This window comes from Amphiprion ocellaris, chromosome 7 (genome assembly GCF_022539595.1).
Source record: "Amphiprion ocellaris isolate individual 3 ecotype Okinawa chromosome 7, ASM2253959v1, whole genome shotgun sequence".
Classification (NCBI taxonomy): Eukaryota; Metazoa; Chordata; class Actinopteri; family Pomacentridae; genus Amphiprion; species Amphiprion ocellaris.
The window spans coordinates 12,314,212-12,335,647 of NC_072772.1; the positions used below are offsets into that span (position 1 = coordinate 12,314,212).

The 21,436-nt window shown below is 38.9% G+C and overlaps 1 protein-coding gene across 2 annotated transcripts in view; it reads left to right on the forward strand.

The window, feature by feature from the left end:
• The window catches only part of si (sucrase-isomaltase (alpha-glucosidase)), a 71,219-nt gene extending 50,846 nt beyond the window's left edge, over nucleotides 1–20,373 (forward strand). For both annotated transcript variants that reach the window (XM_023287206.3, XM_055012301.1), the window contains exons 38-48: nucleotides 573–706; nucleotides 827–861; nucleotides 1,498–1,614; nucleotides 8,690–8,838; nucleotides 9,600–9,684; nucleotides 9,854–9,910; nucleotides 10,496–10,620; nucleotides 11,067–11,155; nucleotides 13,235–13,284; nucleotides 17,172–17,342; nucleotides 20,017–20,373. In XM_023287206.3, coding sequence (XP_023142974.2) covers nucleotides 573–706; nucleotides 827–861; nucleotides 1,498–1,614; nucleotides 8,690–8,838; nucleotides 9,600–9,684; nucleotides 9,854–9,910; nucleotides 10,496–10,620; nucleotides 11,067–11,155; nucleotides 13,235–13,284; nucleotides 17,172–17,342; nucleotides 20,017–20,094 — 1,090 coding nt within the window. In that variant the 3' untranslated portion in view covers nucleotides 20,095–20,373. The remainder of the gene's footprint in view (nucleotides 1–572; nucleotides 707–826; nucleotides 862–1,497; nucleotides 1,615–8,689; nucleotides 8,839–9,599; nucleotides 9,685–9,853; nucleotides 9,911–10,495; nucleotides 10,621–11,066; nucleotides 11,156–13,234; nucleotides 13,285–17,171; nucleotides 17,343–20,016) is intronic.
• The last annotated feature ends 1,063 nt before the right edge of the window (nucleotides 20,374–21,436 follow it).

The following is a 21,436-nucleotide window of genomic DNA, read 5'->3' on the forward strand; positions in this document are numbered from 1 at the left end:
AAACTACTACTTTGTAAAATGATAGAAGTCCCCTGTTTGATGGCACAGAATGACATGGGTCCCACTTAGATAGCATGGAGCGATGTTCACACTCAGCAATGGACACAGATACAATAATAAAAGAAATTATTTATTGCATAAAAATAATTATAAAAAGTTAAAAGAATGGAAGACTTTTAATTGCTATCATTCTGGTGTGATATATTTTTTTCTAAGAACACAAATGCAAATGTATGCTGTGAATGTGCAAAGCTTAAATCTAGCATCACTCACCGCTGGCTTTAACTGCCAGCGTAAGTACACTGATCCTTGTGGTTAAATGTTCTTGTCACCACAGAGAGACTAGACTGCAGTTAGCCACAGAAAAGTCTGCAAATGCTTGGGCCTTGAGCTCATTTGCTTTAACTTAGGAAAGTTCCTTATTTTGTCACCGTGGCTCAGAATGATTTCTGATGAGATTTTATAATAGCAATGAATACATTTGAACAAAGGAAGACACGTTATACTAGCTGTTGTGTTACATATATGTATGTTAATTCTATGTGTAATGCCTGAGTGCCTTTTCTGTGCAGCTCCCTGTTGGAGGTGACAGGTAAAAGAGGCATAGTGGTGACCAGGTCCACTTACCCCTCCAGTGGAAAATGGGTTGGACATTGGCTGGGAGACAACAACAGCAGCTGGGACCAACTATTCAAATCCATTATTGGTACATGTAGACTCATCGTTATTATAATCTGTCAGCATGAAATATCCCACATTTGTAATCTGTGCAACAGAGAAAAGAGAAATGAATCTTGGACTTCTCATTTTCCTTTTTGTGCTACAGGTATGTTGGAGTTCAGTCTGTTTGGCATCTCTTATGTAAGTATCATCATGTCATCCTTGTTTTGACAAGACGTAATCTTATTGATGTGACCTTGTCCTCTCTAAATAGATTACATCGGCTTGAATGATGTTATTTTGTTTGCTTGACCCTCTGATCAAAGGACATCTTGAAATACAATATGAAGCCTGTCATTACAAGCCTCACCCCAACCGAGAGGCCTTGTGCAAGTGCATCATGACATATAAAATGTGTTACTAAGTGTGTAGTTCCAAATGAAGCTTACATTTCTACATTGCTCTCCTAGCAATGAAACAGAGAATTTGTCTTTACTTGTTTGTCCCTTTGTCTTTGGAATTATTTCTGTTTCTTACTCTCCTGCACATATCGTCTTTCTGTCATTTCTCATCTTCTCAGTGAGTCTAATAATAATTACAATCTGACACCTTATTGATCCTTATATAGAGAGTCATTTGCATGCCCCTAGCCTAGCCACAGGGTCAAATACAAAATGCACAAGGACACCTCAGTAACATGATGCTTGCAGCACAAGTAAAGTGACCCGGGGTTGCTATGGTTGCTCCCTGATGTCCATGTTTCCTCTTTCTGTCCATCTCTGTCTCCTCATACAAACATACATACACTCATTCTCTTTGTCAATGGCTCTTTTTCAGACCGGGGCAGACATATGTGGGTTCTTCAATCCATCTGAGTATGAATTGTGTCTTCGCTGGACGCAGCTCGGTGCCTTCTATCCATACTCACGCAACCACAATGGCAAGGGTAACCCGGTGAGTGAGTTAAAAAAAGAACTCTCACATAGAGATTTAAATTCTTAAAGCAGCTTTCGTTCTTGATTTGAGGTTGTTTGTTTCATGCTATACACCAAAACTTCTCATCCAAAATTCTTTCTCTTGGATAAAAGGTGAAATGAACCAAAAAGAGAAGTTCAGCTCACTTTTCCATTCCTCATTCCGTTACTGTCATCGAGATAGAAGTGGTACAAAACACAACCCAGTTTCATATTAAATGAGAAGGAGCTATATTGGTCTTCAGTGCAAAACATATTATTGTGTATAAATGTAAAACTGTGAGATGTTTCTGTTTTTAGGGGCTATTCTTGTGGCAAAACCCATCACCCTAGCAACCTTGGAAACAACTTGGTAATGGGAGTAACCATGATCTTTTCCAAGCTCTATCATTTCTGGTGCCTAAACTTAACCAAGTAGTTTAATTTGTGTAAACAAAAGAAAACTACAACTGAAAAAGGCAGAAAACAGCAGCTGAAAACAATATAAAACAGTAATAACAGCAGATGAAAACAATACAAAGAAACAATAGTCCAACACAGCACTGCAGTTTTGAAGTTGACAGTACTGTGGTTGTGGCACTTTGTTGCTTGCTTTATGCTCAAAAGAAAGAAAATCTCAAGTCACCTGACATGAATGCAAGACAATACAAAACAATTGTCAGAAAAAAAAACAAAAACATTGGCATTCTACAGTTTTCCTATTTTATTGTGAAAATGTATTTTTGCACTGTGGGTCAACAAACAGTAACAATTTCACATTTTGGTGCGAGACTGTTTCATAAAGTAACAATACTCGGACCAATACAACATTTAAGTTCCTCAAACCACAGGATACAATGCACACCAACATGGCATCACTCTACAGGCTTTATGCCAGTTGAGACAGTATAACCTCAAAAATAAGATCCATCAAGGTCCATCATTTCACTAAAGTGGCTTTCATTTAATACATCTGGAAAAAATGTGTTACAGTGTTTTCCAAAGAATTAATTATTCTCCTTCAGCTCAAGTTTATCCAGTGAACATGCTTTGCTCATTTAGACATCAACTACTTTGGCTACAACTCTGCAAAAGAAGCTTACTGCTTTCAAAAGGTATAAGAGCTGAGTCCCATGGCCTGAAATGACACAGACAGAGTTCTGGTGCTCACTACATCTCAAATTTACTTTAGCAAGCATGTGCTTGTGCACAGAAAATATGATGTCAAGTTGTAAAACTTTTGTCCCCCTCCTTCTACCAACTTCTATTGTTTGCAAAAAAAAAAAATCAAAATCTGTTTCTTTCTGTTTCCTTTGCCACCTCTCTCTTAATCTGTGTCTGACATACATACACACTCACACAAGCACACAAAAAGATAGACCTGTTTGGTGGTGTAGTGTCGGTGGCATTCACTCTAGTGGTGACCTTTAAGAGCGTTGGAACACATCTGAGAAATCCAATAACACCCGTCCGGAGATCGATCCCACGAGGCGAAATTTCTCCGCACCGGAGTCTGCAATACTAGACAGGACACACTTGTGTGTATGTGTGTGCATATGTAGGTGTGTTTGTGCGTGTGTTGGTGCCTGTGCTTTTTAACGACATGGAGTGGGGATATAATTGAATTCTCAAGGTGATCCGGGCACCACTGCACACCAGCTAACCTCCACTCCACACACACACACGCCCCATGATTCCAATCATTTAATAATGGCTTGCAAATGGGTGTTTAAACATGTGTAAAACTGACAGAAAAAATACACACACGGCAAGAGAGGGCAGCGCAAAATTGTTTGAGAGGAAGAGGTAAAGTCAGGGAGACGAAAAGTAAGGAATAGAGAGAGAACCAATGAAAAACAGTGCAGGTAATTATACCAAATATGATAAAGAAGAACAGAATCATCGAGCAACAAAATACTGACAAGCAAACATTGATAAAGGAATCAGGACATGAAGAGAAGTTCGTTGGCTGTGAGACTGAAAAAAAGAAAAACAATATGAGGGGTAAAAATAAAACAAGATGGCAATTTAGCAAGTTAAATAGTGGTGACACAGGGTAGTAAAAAGGATGTGAGAGACAGGACAAGGCTGAATAAACAATTTACTAATTTTGAAACAATCACGTTAGAAAAGCAATGTTGGCGGAATGGGGCCCAGTGAGAAGATAACAAAATACACAAACCACCACTGAGAGATGGGAGCAAAGAAAACCAAGGTCATCTATTCATGTAGTCTATACTGTAAAAACTGTATTTTTTTTATCAGTCAGCCATATAAAATCCCTAATCATCCGACAGTTAGCGACTGTAACCTCCAGTCTGCTTAACAAGGCATTTGACAACAAAATATTAACACCACAAACCAGACTGGAGGCTACACAAGGTCAGAGACAGTGGAGAGAGAAAAAGAGAGGAGCGTTTTTGCAGAGTCATTCCCAGAGCTCTGTCACACCTAGTGTCTCTTTGCCCTCAGACAACTTTCGGTGTTGACCTCGAGATAATTTCACTGCACCAGCAATATACTGCAGTGTCCACAGTCATATCAGAACAAATTAATTAAACAAGATATATCCACACCGAGCCTGGTTTCAGCAGTGCAGTCATACTGGAGTCACGTATATTGTTATTCACCCAAAGGGACATATTATTGTTCATCGAAATATATTTTCTTTTCCTGATGCAGGCTCTGCAATGCAAAACCAAAGCTCAAAGGTTTATTAGATGGGGTGAGGGAGTAGATTCCAGACAGATAAATGAAGAGAAGTAGAGGAGAGAAAAAATGAGAAAGGCTGACACAGCCAGATAACCTCTTTTTTTTTTTTTCCTGGAAGCTGCGCGCGTAAGTATGTGCACACGTACGTACAAATCTGTCTACAATCAGTGTGTATCACAAGGCCTTTTGCCACTTTAAACGTGACCATATATTACATGAATCATAAGATGGATTCTCTGCCTCCTTCTCACTCTTCTCATATCTCTTCATCAATCCATCATCGGGTTTTATACAGATGAAAAGTCTACCTGGAGGGCCCAACAGACGGTGGTATAGCTATCAAGTCATCCAAGATTTGTGTGACTGAAAGTTAAAATGTACAAGTTTTTGGAGATTATCCCATCTACGATCCAAATACTTGGATTAATTAGCACATTGGGAATTTTTATGTGGTCTGGACACCAAATCTCAAATTTATTCCAGTTCACATCCCATGAATAACCGGTCACAGACTGTAGAACTCAATTTAGTAGTTAGTTGAATTATCAGCTAATCTATAGATTATTATTTAGATGAACTGATAAATCAGTTAGTCCACAAAACACCAAAAACTGTAGAAAATGCCCCATATGTTTTTAGAATACTTGCTTTGTCCAAGCCACAGCTTAAGACCTAAATATATTTTTTGAAAAATTATAGAACTGAGAAAAAACAGCAAACACAGCCATTTAAAAAGTTGAAAGCAAAGACGTTTCCCTTGCTGTTGGAGAAAAAGAGAACAGAGCACAAAATAAAGGCATTTGAGGGCAGGATATTGATATCTTAAGTTATCTCTGAGATGTACTGCATGTCAGTGAATAACGAAATTACATCTGGAAATCCAAAATATAAGGCAATGCAACCTCAGTTCCCGAAATCTTCCCATGATGACCTAGCTGTTGACAACACTAGGCATTATCGCTTGAATAAAACAAAATGCCAGTGTCTGCTATTTGTTAGACTGTTTTTGTCAGCTGTCTAACTAGACCTGTTTGCTTCTCAGTAGCAGTAGTAGCCAATGATGCTTCTGCATCTTTGAGGATCATCATTTTGAGTTCAGTACTTTCTAAGGCATGTCTGAGCCCAGGTTTATACGACGTCATTGTAGTCTAGACACCAACAAAGTGTGAAAGCATGAATAATGTTTGATCCTGGATCAGTTACCATCTGACATCAAATCCCAGCAAAGACATGAACTGTTGGTATAACACCATAAATATTTTTGTAAATCTTTAGCTTGATGTGACCTAATAGGAATTAGTGAATATTTCCATATTTATATCAGAATTTAACTCCATTTAAATGCTACAGTTCTACAATTTCATTTGGCATACACTTTTATCCAAAGTGACATACATCTGAGAGTAGAAATTCCACCTATTTGGGGTTGTGACATTTTTCTGAAGATGGGGGATGAGTCAGATACAACCATGGAGAGCTCAGAAATTACTGTGCTAGGTGCACCAAACCTGTTCATCAGGACAGCCAAAATCCACACAATGCAATACTACATCTGTGGTCACACTGAATGTAGCCAGTGAAATATTTCTCAAAGTGTTTCCATTATGTACATTGTCCATTTTAATTGATAAATGACTACAAATTCAAAAGACAAATTCCAATACTGCAGTCTATCTTTCTTCCCACTTCCACAATTTACACTAATAACACAACCAAACCCAACTAGACTCTGAAACTTTACACAACTAAACTGCCCAAATATGGCCCTAAAACCCAAAGATTGGTCTGGACTTCACACTGGGTTGTCAAACCTCACAATATCTGCACAGTATTAACTCTGCACGTCCTCGTTCTAATTATTAAAGCATTACAAGCTCATATCCATCTGGTCGGAATCATTTCATCAGTCCCTCTCTGTCACGTTCATTCTCGCTCATAACTTAGTATGATAATTGCTTCCCAGTGAACACATCTGATTGTATGGCATGAGGGAGCAAAAGGAAGGTTACTAGAAAAAGGGAGGCAGGTAGAACTCCTGGGTTTCCAGATAATTACAATCTTGTAAATTTCTTTGGAAAATTAAATGATAATCTGGTAAACTCCTTGGGTCATAAGATAATGGAAATGTTCAGTGTTCAATCATGTGCTGTTAGGCCTGTACTTAGTAACTACTGTGCTACAGTTAATAACTATTATCAAATATGACCCAGCTAAACTGCAGCTGGGAAGTAAATGTCTGCCGTTTTATTGCTCTGTGTGACGATTTTGTTCATTATATCGTATGACTTTTTAAAAATGTATTTTTTAAGCCGAAAAGACAGAAGGCTCATATGCACAGATTCATGCTTAACTACGCAACACACTGAGCTACTGCATACACACAGTCATTTGCAAATGCAGTGCACACCAAGAGACACACACACACACACACACACACACACACACACACACACACACACACACACACACACACACACACAGCATCATAGGGAGGAGCATATGGTGATGACATGCTTCAGCTGAAAATCTTCATGATCCTGTGTGTGTGTGTGTGTGTGTGTGTGTGTGTGTGTGTGCGTGCGTGCGTGCGTGCGTGCGTGCGTGTGTGTGCTGCCTAGACTGATTATTGTTCTCACTACAGTTCCTGAAAATGAGCTAACACTTTTAGATTGGCCCACATTTACCAAAAAAAAAGATGACAGAACACCATGCCCTCTTTTTCTGTCCTTGTCTCTAAAGGAGGCGTTACACTTATTGCCAATTAATATGAGGTAAATGTCAGTACAGAGTGTGACAGAACAGTAATTTATCAGTTTAAGTCCACAAGTTGTTAATGTATTTCTTGCATAGTACAAACTGTCAAGTCTCTCTTCATATCTGGTAACATTTTGAAGCTATTCATGTCGAGCATGTTAAATCTAAATAGGGGATCAACAGTGTGACCACTATGACAAGAAAAATGCCTTTTTGTATAACTCATTAATACTCCACTGGCAGTTTTTTCTGCAGAGCCCTGCTTGTCACTGCACTACACTTGTAACTGAGAGAAATCGCCAGCAGTTTTGAAATGTGTATCTACTGAAAGAGCAAATTGTTTTACTCCACTGAGTGCCTGTCTCTAGATACATATAAATAATCTCAGTCAGTGGATGTTTTATTTTGACTTTTTGCATTTAGCATCCCCTCGAAAAAGGTGGTTCACCTAGATGTCAAACAGATAAACTGAATGATTCAGGGAATACCACTATAAAAGGTTTTGAAAAATTCAGTCTTCATCACCAAGTGTGCACTGCTAATTTGCAGGTTGGTGAAGCTTTCGACTTCTTCGCATGCAGACGCATTGTGCAGGGTGCTCCAGTGAGAGTTAAAGAGTTTGCATTTTTGCCTGATTAAAAGCAAAACCCAAAAGGAAGGTGTAAGGAATGGAATAAATGCCGTGTTTATCTGCCCGACCCTAAGATGCAATTATTGGAATTTTTTGTAACTACATTACACTACTTGGTGGCAATGGGTGATTTATGTGTATCCATGTGGGAGACAAACCAACACACACAGACACACATGTGCAGTTAATGGAAGATGCATTTTGGTCATTTTGACAACAGGAGGGATGGTATTGCCCCTCATTTGTGTTTTTAAAAAGCCTATTACTAGCATTTTCAGTGGGTGAAAGCTGTCCCTTGAGAGTAGTTAATGCTCTCACGGTCCTTTATTGGATTTGGGGGATGCCTACACTCTAGCAGCTCCAACCATTGTTCTACAAGATAGTGTTGCATTTGTCGAACATAGTCTTCTCTTTCTGTTGTGATGTTAAAATGAAACCTAAAAACACCAGCCACACAAGGTTGTGTTGGAACAAACTATAAAATATCTATATTTGAAGATAAATCTTAAATATAGTCCAAATTTGTCCATTCATACTCATGACAGAGACTAACTGGCTTTACACCAAACTGCAAGAACAGTGCTGTTTCTTTAGTTGTATCGTCTGCACGGATGATCACTGGTGGCCAGGGACATGCAGCTTCATCCTCTGTCAGAGGAGGAGAAAATATGAAAAAATCTGCTGCGTCAAAAATATACATACAGAAATTATGTTGTTTGGCCATTTCAACTCAACTAGGCAATTCTGGGAGCCATCTACAAGCTTCTGGTTGTATCTTTGACCACTCCTCTTGACAGAATTGATGTAGTAAAACCAAATTTGTTGCCTTTCTGACACATACTTGTTTCTTAATCCCAGTCCACAGGTTCTTGACAGGATTTAAGTCAGACTGACAGACAAAAACACTACTAGTATTACTATAAACAATTCATTTTTACCCTTTAGTAACTAGTATTTTTTTTCATTCTTTCTGTGTTAGCGACAAGATCCTGTTGCTTGGGATTCCATTTTCGCTGAGATATCCCGGGACGTCCTGAACGTCCGCTACACCCTCCTGCCCTACCTGTACACCCTGATGTATGAGTCACATACTAAAGGAAGCACCGTCATCAGACCGCTCTTGCATGAGTAAGCACGGATGCACAACACACACGGTTCTTATCCTTTCCGCTAAAATCATGGCTCTAGTATTTCATAAAGACACTTCATCACATAATTTAGTGATTACCCGCGAGGATCTTTTATCCTGATCACTGGCAAGATAACCTGATTTTATAGCGCATTGCTTCTCATTAGTGTGCAGAAAATCACATGTGGTAGTTGCTGGACCACATATTAATTTAGGAGAAGCTTTTGTTTGAGTGCTTGGACACATTTTAAGCACCACTCTGTTGTGATGACCAACTGTATAATTATCATTTGGCTAGATCATATCAGCACCAACCTTATCAGCTAAGCAAGGTAAGGTAGGCTAGTTTGACAGATTTGCTCATAGAAAAACTTGACAGGGTAAGAAAATTACAAGCGTCTTCCCTGCCACCAACGGCTGCCATGAAAAAGCTCTTGAGCAAGGCACTGCAATTCCAGTGAGACTGTATAGACGCCAATTGTAAGACGACTGTGGCTGCATTTGGCAGCTCCCAGATGTGAATGTGTGAAATTGTAAAAAAAAGAAAGACATATTTATTCATTTTAAGAGACTCATATAAAGTCACAGATGGTATTAAAGGAGCTGGCAGGGTGAGTCTGGCAGGGTTATTTGGCTTGCATGCCATTGAATTCTGAATGAGTATTTGAGCAGTCATCTGGGCTGAGGACACATGAGAGAGAGTTAGTAATGTCTTTTTTTTTTAGTCAGGCTTAATCGCCTCCTTGCTGGTGTGTCACAGGTTTGTGGAAGACAGAAATACATGGGATATATACCAACAATTCCTCTGGGGACCTGCCCTACTCATCACCCCTGTACTCGATCCGGTATGCATATACACACTGTTTCATTTTCTTTTATTATTTTTCAGTAACAAGGATATCAAAATTTTGACTTTTTGACCATTTCAAGAAGAGTTGTGAGCTCGCTGCTCTACCTGTATTTATCTTGTTTTTGGTGGGACTCATTATTTTTAACAAATTTTCTTACTGACAGACATCCACAATGGTGTTGGGCTACTTTCCTAAAGTACGCTGGTATGACTACTACACGGTAAGTCCCTGTCTGTGATAACAAGGGAATAATTAGAAAGACAAAGTTTTCATTGAACCCAAAAAATCCCCTGTCTTTTCTAATGCATTGCAGAAATACTGCAGATGAAGACAAACACTGAAAACACATCTGAGTGGTTGATTAGATGCACATTAATTTTGTACATCACATATTGGGCTGAAGAAAAGCACTGCATCGAAAATGTTTTGTGTCTGAAGCAAAAGTCCTGAATACAAATAAAAAATAACAATACTAGCAATATTGTCAAGAAAAGTATTTAGCCACATAATTAAGAATTTGCAGCCCAGCAAATGCAGAAGGCACATAATGATAAAAACAAACTTGTTCTCTTTCTTCTAGCTAGGGGACTCCACATCTGTTAGACAGCGTTGAAATCCCCACCCCACCCTAGGACTAGATCAGAGTTTTCAAATGATTCTGACATCTTTCAGATGCAGTCTTTACAAATAGCACAAATTGTACTGTTAACATTGTTCCTACATAGGACTTGAAGAAAATTAAGCAAAGTTAACTACCTGTAGTATTTGTAGCAGTTTAATAGCAGGTACTTGTTGCTTCCATCAGGCTGAACTCCTCCCTGTGCAGAGTGGAACTTACTTACTGTCTGCACCCCTTGACCATATTAACCTTCATATCAGAGGAGGATACATCTTGCCCTGGCAGAAACCAGAGAGAAATACACAACTGAGGTAGGTGCACACACACCTTGTCTGACAAAGTTATTGGTCTCGTGTGTTGTGTGAACTGTGTATGTTTATTTTATTTGTTTGCCACTCAATGCCTGGAGGACAGGGTAGTGGATGGTATCACTGCTGCGTATGAATGCTTCAGATTTTTTTTTCTTTTCTACAAAGAGAAAGTCAAATAGATATTGACCATCATGGCAGATATATTGCCATTTAGGACCAACATTAATCAAAATAAGGGCCATCTATATGATCGTCATTGCACACTCTGGAAGTTGGCAGTGAGAATGAGAGAGAGAGACTATCAGGTGGTAATCTGTGTCTGAGCCACACTGACATCAGGTGGATCCCCCTGCAGGAATGTTAATTTATTTGTTCTCAGCAGCAGGTATAAATAGACACTGGCCCTCAGCAATCTGCTATAAGACTCTCTGTCCCTTTTGTTTCAGTCGGAAGAATCCTTTAGGACTGATCGTCGCCATGAGTGAAAGTGGAACCGCTGAAGGATCATTCTTCTGGGATGACGGAGAAGGTATAGGTAAGTAAAAGATAACTCGTCACCTCACACAGACGCACAGAATAGCACGGTATGTCATGCTTTGTTCATGTATCTATGGAGTGACTGTTTACAATAGTCATGAGGTAGTACAGGTTATTTTATTTAGATGGTACAAGAAATTTACTTTTATTGTCCCTCAGATTTGAGCTCTGATTCTCTGCCTTCGTCTAGCGATACCATGATGCTGACATCTGTGGTTTTCATTCATGGTTCTGAGTTGCTCTACAACTATTGGATGCACTGACATAAAGTCCAGAACAGACATGAATTTCTCACCAACAATGATTGTATAAAATTCAATCCTTATTTGCCCATTGCTTCAGTTAATGACCACCTGTACGACTAACAACACACCCCATTCCTATCACCTGTACTTTTTGTTTAGTGCTAATGAGTGAATGCTAGCTAAATGGGGCTAAACCTCAGCACGTTGGCATTATCATTGTGAGCACAGAGGATCTACAGAATAACCACAGTTTCGATGTGAACACCCAATATCAGTGTCAACAATCCAGTACCTGACCAAATGTGAAATACAATCACAATTTCTCCTTCTGTTTCTGTGTTGTGGCATTAAATAATGGCCAGAAAAGTGTTTTTCCAGAATGTTATTATGCCACAGTGAAGGTGACTCTAAGCCTTTGGAATAAAAATGCCACAGCTTCATTTTTTCCGGAAGACATTTGTGTAAAATTTTGTAGAATTAACGTATGAATTATTAAGTTATGACTTTAAAAAAAAGTTTTGTGAGGTCACAGTGATCTTTAACCACCAAATTCAAATCAGTTTATCCTTGAATCCAAGTGAATGTCTGTGCCAAATTTAAAGAAATCCCCTCAAGGCCTCGAGATGTGAGATATCACATTGACAAGAGATGCATGAATTTACAGATGAATGTATGGAAGAACATGCGGAAAACAAAAAAACATACTCCAGGCACAGCTGTCACCAGCACGGATCTATGTTGAAGCTGGAGGCATAAATATAAATATAAAGTATAAATGGCATCTGACAGAAGTTGCTTTGCCTTTTACCCCAGTACAGTACAATACACAAGTACAGTATGAGGAAGCATGTGGAATTATTCACTGAATATGGATTACTTTATGGAGACATAGTCGACTGCAACATAGTCTTTCACCACTTTCTCACTCATTCTTAGACACACACAAACACACACACACACACACACACACACACACACACACACACACACACACACACACACACACACACACACACACACACACACACACAGTCTCTGAAGTGCCTCTGTGAGGAGATGCACTCCTCTGTGAAAGGCAAGTTTGTGTTGGGACAAAGGAGGAAGAGAGAGCGATAGGAAGCGATTGAGGAATGCAGAGAAGGGGAGTGACAGAAACTATTACAGTAATTCCTCGTGTCGCTGCCTGGAGATATGCTCTCCATCACTCCTCTTTTATCTGCTCCCTCGCTCCTCTCTTCTGCGTCTCCCTGTCTGTCTGCCATGTACTGTAGCCTCCCTGTGTCTTTCTTGTTTGCTTTACCTCTCAGCATCGCACCTGCTTGCCTGTATTATCTGCTTTCTGAATTTATTTATTATATATATTTTTTGGAATTCTACATTTTTTTTGTTGAACTTCAGAGGGTTAGATGTTCACTCTGTTGTCAGTCAGGCTGAGTCATCTGTGCGTTACTCATTCGTCAGTTATTCCCACATTCAGTCAACCTGTTCTGTATTCCAATTCATTCTTCAGCCTTTCATACAGTTAAGCAGCAAAGCTAGTTGATTTATTTTACTACCCTTTTTTCGATTGTTTTCTCATGAAATCAACCATGAGGCAATTTATAAATGGTCTACTAATAAGTCAGTTACATGACTTACTCATGCATCGTCAGATGTTGAATTATTTGTCAGTCATAGGAATATTAACTACATTTCTTGGTCAATCAACTTATTTATTGACTTTCTCACTATCTTTCTGTGCCTGTCATTCATTCAGGTAGTCACACACCATTGTCTTTCCCTCCATGTCTCTGCTCTGTATGAATTTGACTCTCCTTATTTTCTCTCCTCAGATACGGTGGAGAAAAACCAATATCTTCTGACCTCCTTCAGTGCAGCAGGGGTGAGTTCAAGGGCTAACTACATGCCACGTCCCTTTTTTTCCTATATCGTCATTATTATTATTATGCAGCAAGACTGACAATTACATCTGTGCGTTACCATTCAACAGGCCTGTGGTAGGCGGATGTCAAAGGCTGTCGGAAAAAATTAGCAAAGGATCTGTCTATAATTCTGGGGTGCTGATTTGAATTTAGTTTTTAACACCTTCACTGAGACAAATTTCTCATTTAAAAAAAATTGTTTGACATCCCTATCAATATAATGACACACAAGTGCTTTCACATGTTAAATCATTTTACGTGTTAGCACCATTACAGTCACCTGAGAGAAGGTTGCTTTTGATTAAATGTTAACCACAATTTGCAAAAATCTTAAACAATAGCTATTTATTTCTTTAATGCAGCCTAAATAGTAAAGAGGATTTACACACACAGATGGCACAGATTTTTAATGGTGTACTATTTTACTGTTTTCCTATCCTTGTTGCTTTTCATGTACAATTTAGCAGCGCATGTCAGGTGACAATAATATAAAATGATTTTACTATTTTAAGAGGGAACAAAAGGGGAAAAAATAAATAATGTAGGGCACTACTGAGCCAGTTTGTTGAGTTGAAAGATGTTATGAGTGAAAAAGAGTCAAAAGAATCTCAGTTCCGTGCCATCACCAAGCCAGCAGCCTTAATGAAGCCGCAATGTAATTTTGATCAGGTGTAAGCCTGTTTTTTTGGGGGGATGGGGTTTGTGCATGCAGCTGTCTGGTATTTTTGTGGCTGAAAACTAACGTGCTCACACAGGGTGACTGGAGAGGACGAGTGGAACAACTGTGGTTGTGTATGCAGATCACAGAGCATTTCTGGTAGTTGTTTTAGCACAGAATTGCACTTACATTTGTGCCTGCTCAGACAACCTTTCATCGCAAACAAAGTGCAATTTTAGGGCTTTAGTTGGCAAAAGCACAAACACTGAGTTCAAAATGCCAAAAAAGAGAATCCCTTTCATGTGTTAAAGTAAGAAGGCTTTCAAAAATAATGTAATAAAAGCTTTTAATTATCAATTAATTTCATACAGTAGCAGAAGTGCAGTAAACACTAACAGTATTCAACTCATCATGTGTTGTGAATATTATAGCCTTTAAACCTAAATTAAAACAACTGGGTGGGAGGTTGTTGCATGGAGTTCTTTTGTGGATTTAGGCTGTCTCATTTGCTTTTGTCTTTTCATGTAATCCCAGACTAACTTGTGTGATGTTGAAATCACAGATGGTATAGTCTGTGGGGATCATACCATCTGTTGCACAACTCCTCTTTTCTTCTTGTCACTGAAGACTGATCTAGTCCTAGACTGGCTACATGCTTAGGGTCACTGTCATTCTGCAGAACCATTTTGGGACCAATCAGAGAATTCCCTGATGGATGCGAGTTGAAACATCTAAAGTGCCTCAAACACTTGCACTGTACTTGATACTGACTTGCCTCTTTCACCTAGTACATACCTAGGTGTGTGAGAGAATACAACTCCCAGTGGGAGTAAAGTACACTCTGTGGTGGTCCATGATCATTAGTAATAATGCATTGTATACATGCATCAGAAAGGCTTTGCTGGCTAAATTTTAAAATGCTGATTTAATGGCAAAAAATTTTATTTTTCCAAAGCAGACATTTCAGCAAGCCACAGAAAAATAGCAAATAAGTAATTTGATATAATTCCTATTTCCACGGAAGCTTCCATTAATTTTGAACATGTTATTTTAAAGGCAAGCACAACACTACTGTTTCAGCAAGAACAATCATTAAGGCATTGTTCTTGTATTCCTCACTTCTTTTCTCAATTTAGTTAAATGTAACTATGTAATACAACATTATTTTATTAGAGCAATATAATGTTCTGCACCTCTACAGAAACAGCACAGCCACTAGAAGTGGAAATACATCACAGATGTCATTTGGGCAGTATGGCACAGCTGACTCGGGTATTTGTTTTAGGAAAAAATCCAAAAAAAGAGATCCATAGTACAACGTTTTTCCAACTGCCGACAGGTGTTACCGATATTTGGGCTATGCCTGCAATAGATAGATTATTTGACAGTCCTATGTATATGTTGACAACCTCTACAATCTGGATGTTTTTTCACACACCTCCAGAAAGATATTTCACCATGCTGAATGTATCTTCCAACAACTTGCTCCCGTTAACCATTTCTGAGCCATGCTTCACTAATTTTGTTGATTAGCGTTGAATTTTCTTCCCAATCTCTGTTGTTGTGTCTGCATATCTAGTAAATACAAGCTGCAGCTTAGCTAAAGAGTCACAGATTTTATTATTTTTTTATTTATTTATTTTTTTTTTTTTGGTGAGACTTGGTTGCATCTGAGCCACTCAAGGCTTTTAAGCTGTGCCATGGAGTGTGCTTTTTTGTTGTTGGTGGTGGGTTTTTTACGGGTTGTTTTTGGTCATTTTTAGGACCAGACAAATGGAATAAAGTGATTTTATTTAAATGCTATGATTTTAAGCTCATTTTGAGCTTACAGAAAGGTCCGTCACACATGATGTATTCATTAGAAAGCTAAAAATATGACAATTCTTTCAGTTTTTAACGATTTTTTTCTCGAATAAATGTTGTCATTTTTGGCACATTTTTAAAAAGAAAATGTGCCTTTTATACTTGCCAGCAGGTTTTGGAGTTCAGAGGGTTAATAGATGCTAAAAGTGTACTGTGTAAACTGATCAATACATCAGTTCTGTCACTCCACTGGCCTTGGACACATGCCTTGTTTGACTTTTCCGGTCAAGCTATAATACACATAAAACAACAAATATATAGTTGTATCTGTGTTTATACTGCTGCTGACACTGTGCAAGAACAAACATGGAGCCCTAAGAGTCCATGCTGTGTGTTCACAAGACTTACGGCTAAGTTCAGGAAGAACCAAGTGTTTACGAGCCCACAGTTTGATCACAGTTTGAGACACACATGTCAGAAACTCCCTAATCGCTGGGACTAATGGGACTAACCCAGCTCCATTTGCCGTTTTGCCAGGCAAAAGCCCACAGTCACACATTAATGAACACATTAAATCGCAAACATACACACATAAACATCCATATATGCACACATCGACACTATACACATACAGCTACCATAGCCAAACATCTGTGGCTGTCCTCTGCCTACCATCAGGCTCAATCCAGAGCAATTTCACACAGTGATAAAACAGGCACAGCGTCTGACAGCCAAAGAGGGAGAGAGAGAGGGGAAGAGAGTGTAAGTGTGTGTGCGTTTGCGTGTGTGAATGTGTGTGCGCTTGTGGGTGTATGTGTGCACAGGCAGATGTGAGAAGATGAGGATAAGTTGGGCAATGAGGCCAGTGCTGCCTGGCAGATTAGCAGATCGTATGCCATTTTGGATGGCTATCTGAGCATAGAAAAGTGTGTGTGTCTGTGTTTATGTGTGTCCCTTCAGCTCTATATGCATTTTGGACATTTAGAGCGAGGCCGTTTCTACAAAGCGAGAACATTTTCATTCTCCTCAGTACATTGCCTAATGGAAAATCAGGGGCCTTCAATGTATGTGCGTACCAAGGCACATGTTTTTCATGATATGAGCACAGACTTGAAACTATTCTGACAATCAGAAAATCACTGCAGAATATTCACTCAGTACAGTGATGAAGCACTGGATAAAAGACTATAAAATGGGTGTAGAATCACGTGGCTTAACATACTGGAACACAAACGCAAAGTTGAACATTGGCGCACAGGTACTACTGTAAAATAAATGAAAGGGATGAATCATGTTGTAGTAAATATTCATTCATACAAATCAAATATGTGATCTCTTTTGTGTTTATTCTGTTTCTAATGGCCCTGTAATGACTTTCTCTTTCAGAACACCTTGTCCTGTGACATTGTTCACAATGGTCTGGTCCAGGCTGATCAGCTGACCCTCGGTGTGGTGAAGGTTTGGGGTGCAGGCAACGTTAAGATCACAGGAGCAACCCTACAAGACGCAACTGGAACGAGTCATTCACTTACCCCACAACACAACATTACAAATCAGGTCAGAAGAGTTTTGGAATGTTCATTATTCATTCACTTTCTGTAGTAATTCAGTCATTATAAAATTAATGTAGTTGTCTTAGTACTGTGTGTATCTGAATTAAATAGAGGTACAGCTACAGGTAATACAATACACAGTATACAAACACAGTTTAAATCAAAACTGGTAGAAAAGTGACATAGTCCTTCAAAGGTTTCTAATTGTCACATGTTCTTAATGTTCTCCACTGCTGTGCACAAGATTTACATGATAAATACAGTTCACTGCAGAAGACTGATATTGTCAAATAAAGACAATGGGCAGTGACTGGAAAAGCTCTGAACATAAATTAATTGCAAGTTTCTGGCAAATAGGGGTTATTTTTGTACACACAGAAAAAAATCAATGGTATTACTCATTTATGTGTTCAATTTAATTTACCATTAAGCAAACTATACCAAGCTGCAGCTTTAAAGCCATAAAATAAAACAAATCAAACAAAAAAATATGGAAAATTTTACTTTTTCCAATTCACAGTGCATTGCCCCCACAGCAATGATGGGAAATTCAATGTACACACAATTCAATAACAGCTGTTGTGTTTTTCTTCTCCTTCTCCTTTTTTTTTTTTACCCCAAAGCCTTATTGAGTGATCTTTAGGAACACAAATAACAAAGGTGTCTGCTGGTAAAAATGAGAAACTTCGATAGCAATGGAACAATTCTAACTGTATGTTTACGAGCATACATTTTCTGCTGCACACATAAACTCAGCTAAATTTCTGCTTGAATAACTTCAAAATAACCATATTAATCATTGTGTGACATGCAAACAATCTTTTCAGTCAATTAATAGCTCTTTTGTGCGTATATATCATAGCTCAGTGAGCTTTTTTTATTAGAATTACTTGCGCACATTCCATAAACACACCCCGGCTTTTGAGTTGATTGAGCATTTCCCTGTGAGTCAGAAACTGTCACTGAAACTAAAAAACCTCAGGTTCACAGCCCATCCCCTGCTGTGCCGCACTTTGTCGCTAATAGCTGTAATCAACTCTGCATTCCCCCTGACACTGTTGTTTTGTAATGAACACAGAGCTGAAGACTTGACTCAGGACAGTGATTTTAAAGCTACTCATGTGAAATGACTGTCATTTCGTATTGCTCTCTCCATCATCTGCTCCAGTGACTGAGCAGACAGGAACCTGACGGAGAATCATGAGAACTTTTGTATGCAAAGCCAAGTCTTCTGCCTGTGTCCAGCGTGCCTTGCAGTGCCACAATTGCTCTCATTTTTAGTGGCCACGGTGAAAATGGAATGCTGGTTTATTCTCAGTTCTTTACATCAAAGGCATATACCACAGTGGTTGTTCATGAACCTCCTCTGTAGTTCTCTGTATTAAAGCCAGAGGGTCACGGTCACCAAGGTTCAGCTGGAGCTAGAAGGGATTCAACGTTTTTACAACACTTCAGTTGTAGGATGTTTAGTAAAACATGGCTTGAGCTGGGGGATGGCTCTTCGAAAGCTTGATGACACACAAGAAATAAGTTTGCCAAAAGGCAAATACACAAATGGGAGTATGAAAGAAGAGATGAGGTAATGTAGGATCGAAGTGGAGGATGAGTGAAGAAAAAGGATTGACGAAGCCAAGTTTACGAGGATGTTACTTCTCCTCATTTGGCCTGTGATTAAATATTCTTGTCAAGGTTGTGTACAGTACTCAGTGCACTTATCAGGAGCATGAAAATGATAGCAGCAGCACCTCCATAAATAATCATAGGTGAAAAAGCCCAGAAGCGTTAGATTTATACTGTTCTTGGAAAAGATGGACAGAGAGAAGCAAGACGAGAGGGCCAGAATTGCAGATGAAGAAAGTCAGAATGACAGAGGGATTTTGTGTGTGCATTGGGGATGCAAGGATGGCTTGAGAATAATGAAAAGACAGAAAGACAGTCCATCTTGAGGAAGGAGAGAAGGACTGACAGTGCAGCGGACAGGCAGAATGCATCACCGAGAAAGGAAAAGAGGAGTAAAGGAGATAAACAGGAAGAATGAAAGATGGGCGGAAGGGAGGAAAAGGGCAGAGAGGAACGAGAGAAAGGGAATGAGGGTGACACAGTGTGTGCATGGTAATAAGTGGTGTTTCAGCGTGAGATGATCCATTCATCTTCTTAAGCATTGTCTGATAGGGTAACAACTTGAAAGAATCAGTAAGCAGCTGGTGCTGTGCCATTTAAATACAGTGAGGTGGGAGAGTTATTTCTGTCTGGTGCAGGACAAGATGTTTTATCCTGAAGACATATTGGCCTGTTCTTACTGTCCTCTACAGTATCTCCTCACATGTATAAGAGTTGGCTTGTCAAAATTTAGCAAGGACTCGCACTGTTTGTATTACATGAGCAAAATTGGAATACTGTCCCTTAAATGATATATAGAACAGGAGGAATGCACTGTCCATTTGTCAATTTTAGTGGACTTAACAAAACCTGGGGCAAATTATCATCTACAGTTAACTCACGTATGTTGTGCATGGTCATGGAGAACTAAAGCCTTTGCAAAAATTTTTTTAAAAATGGTTGTTTTTGAACCTGTTATTATTTATGCACATACAGCACTGTGATCTGCTGGATGTACAGGCAAAGTTCAATATCCACAAGTGTTAAGTTGTCCCTTCTCTCTCTCTGTCTTTCTATAGGAGCTGATTATGGATGCCACTTCCAAGTCTTTTATAATAAATCAGCGTTTTACCATCACATGGACGACCGGTGTCTAAATGCAATGCAACACTGCGCTTCACTGCTAAACATCTAATGTGTCTGTAAATAATGGTGCCTTAATGAAGAAAATAACATATATTTAACATCTAATATTTATAGTATAATATAAATTATGAAGCCTGAAACCTTAATGTGATGAGCTGACCAATCTAATCCAAAAGGTGTTTTTAATTTTTTTGTAAATTGCAGTGCCTTTATGTTAAATGTAAAAGAAACAACATGTTCTCATTTTGTCTTTGAATCTCCTAATAAAATGTGTCTTGCTGCAACAACAATGATGGCTGCTTTGATGTGTTACACACGACATTAAATCCACTTTCAAATGATGAGAGTAAAAATAGAACGACTGTTATAAATCAAGTTGTTTCTTGCAACCATACACGTGCTGTTTTTTTTGTGTGTGTGGATATAACTAGAATAAAACAATGTTACTTTCAGCAGCTGTAACTGAAAGTAACATAAAAGTTATGACTTGCCATTTGGACTCCACAGCTTTTGGGGTAAATGGCTCAAAGTACAATTTATTAAGTAATTCTGACTTGATATGCATTTATTTCTTCATATAAATATAAAGTACACACGAAAAAAATACGTTCTTCTCCAGATATATGTGTAAATTCATTGAGTCACCTAATCTGCACATTGCTCTTTAAATCTAAACTATATTTTAGGTTCGAAAATATTGTTCTAAATTTGAGTTATTGCCATGTGATTCATTTAATAACGGGGAAAAGAAATGTCAGACTAGCTCGAGTCCACGACACATGCAGAGTGAGTACTGTAATTTTATAAAATGGTCCTGGCCCTTATTTCACATCACAGAAGCATCAGCAGGCAACCAGCAGCTGTGCAAAATGAGTGAACAGGTGTTTATAATAAAATAACACTAATGAGCAGAGGAAGGAAACGTGCAAAATTAAGAAGTCTGCTTTTAATAAGAGGAAACTTTTTGATTCATGAGATATATGCTTTCAGAGCAACAATAAAATGTGTTATTAACGTTAGGCTTTTTGTTGCATTTTGTGTCATTTAGTAGTGTGTTCTGGCACGTGTTCGCTTCCACAGTGCATCTGTACGTATGTGGCTGTGTGGGCGTGCCACATGCTAATTATAGCTCTCACCTGCGGCAAGCTGTCTACCTGTGCTTTGTCTCATCCCATTACCTCCCCATATAATGATACAGTCATCCATTATTCAGCCTGCAGTAAATGTAATGATATCAATTTAGCCATGGGCACCACAAATTGATTTCCACTCTAATCGCCACTCCACGGAAAGAAACATATAGAGGGGGTTTCTGCAGAACGGTGGATCTGCATCTGTTTTTTGGGGGGGGGG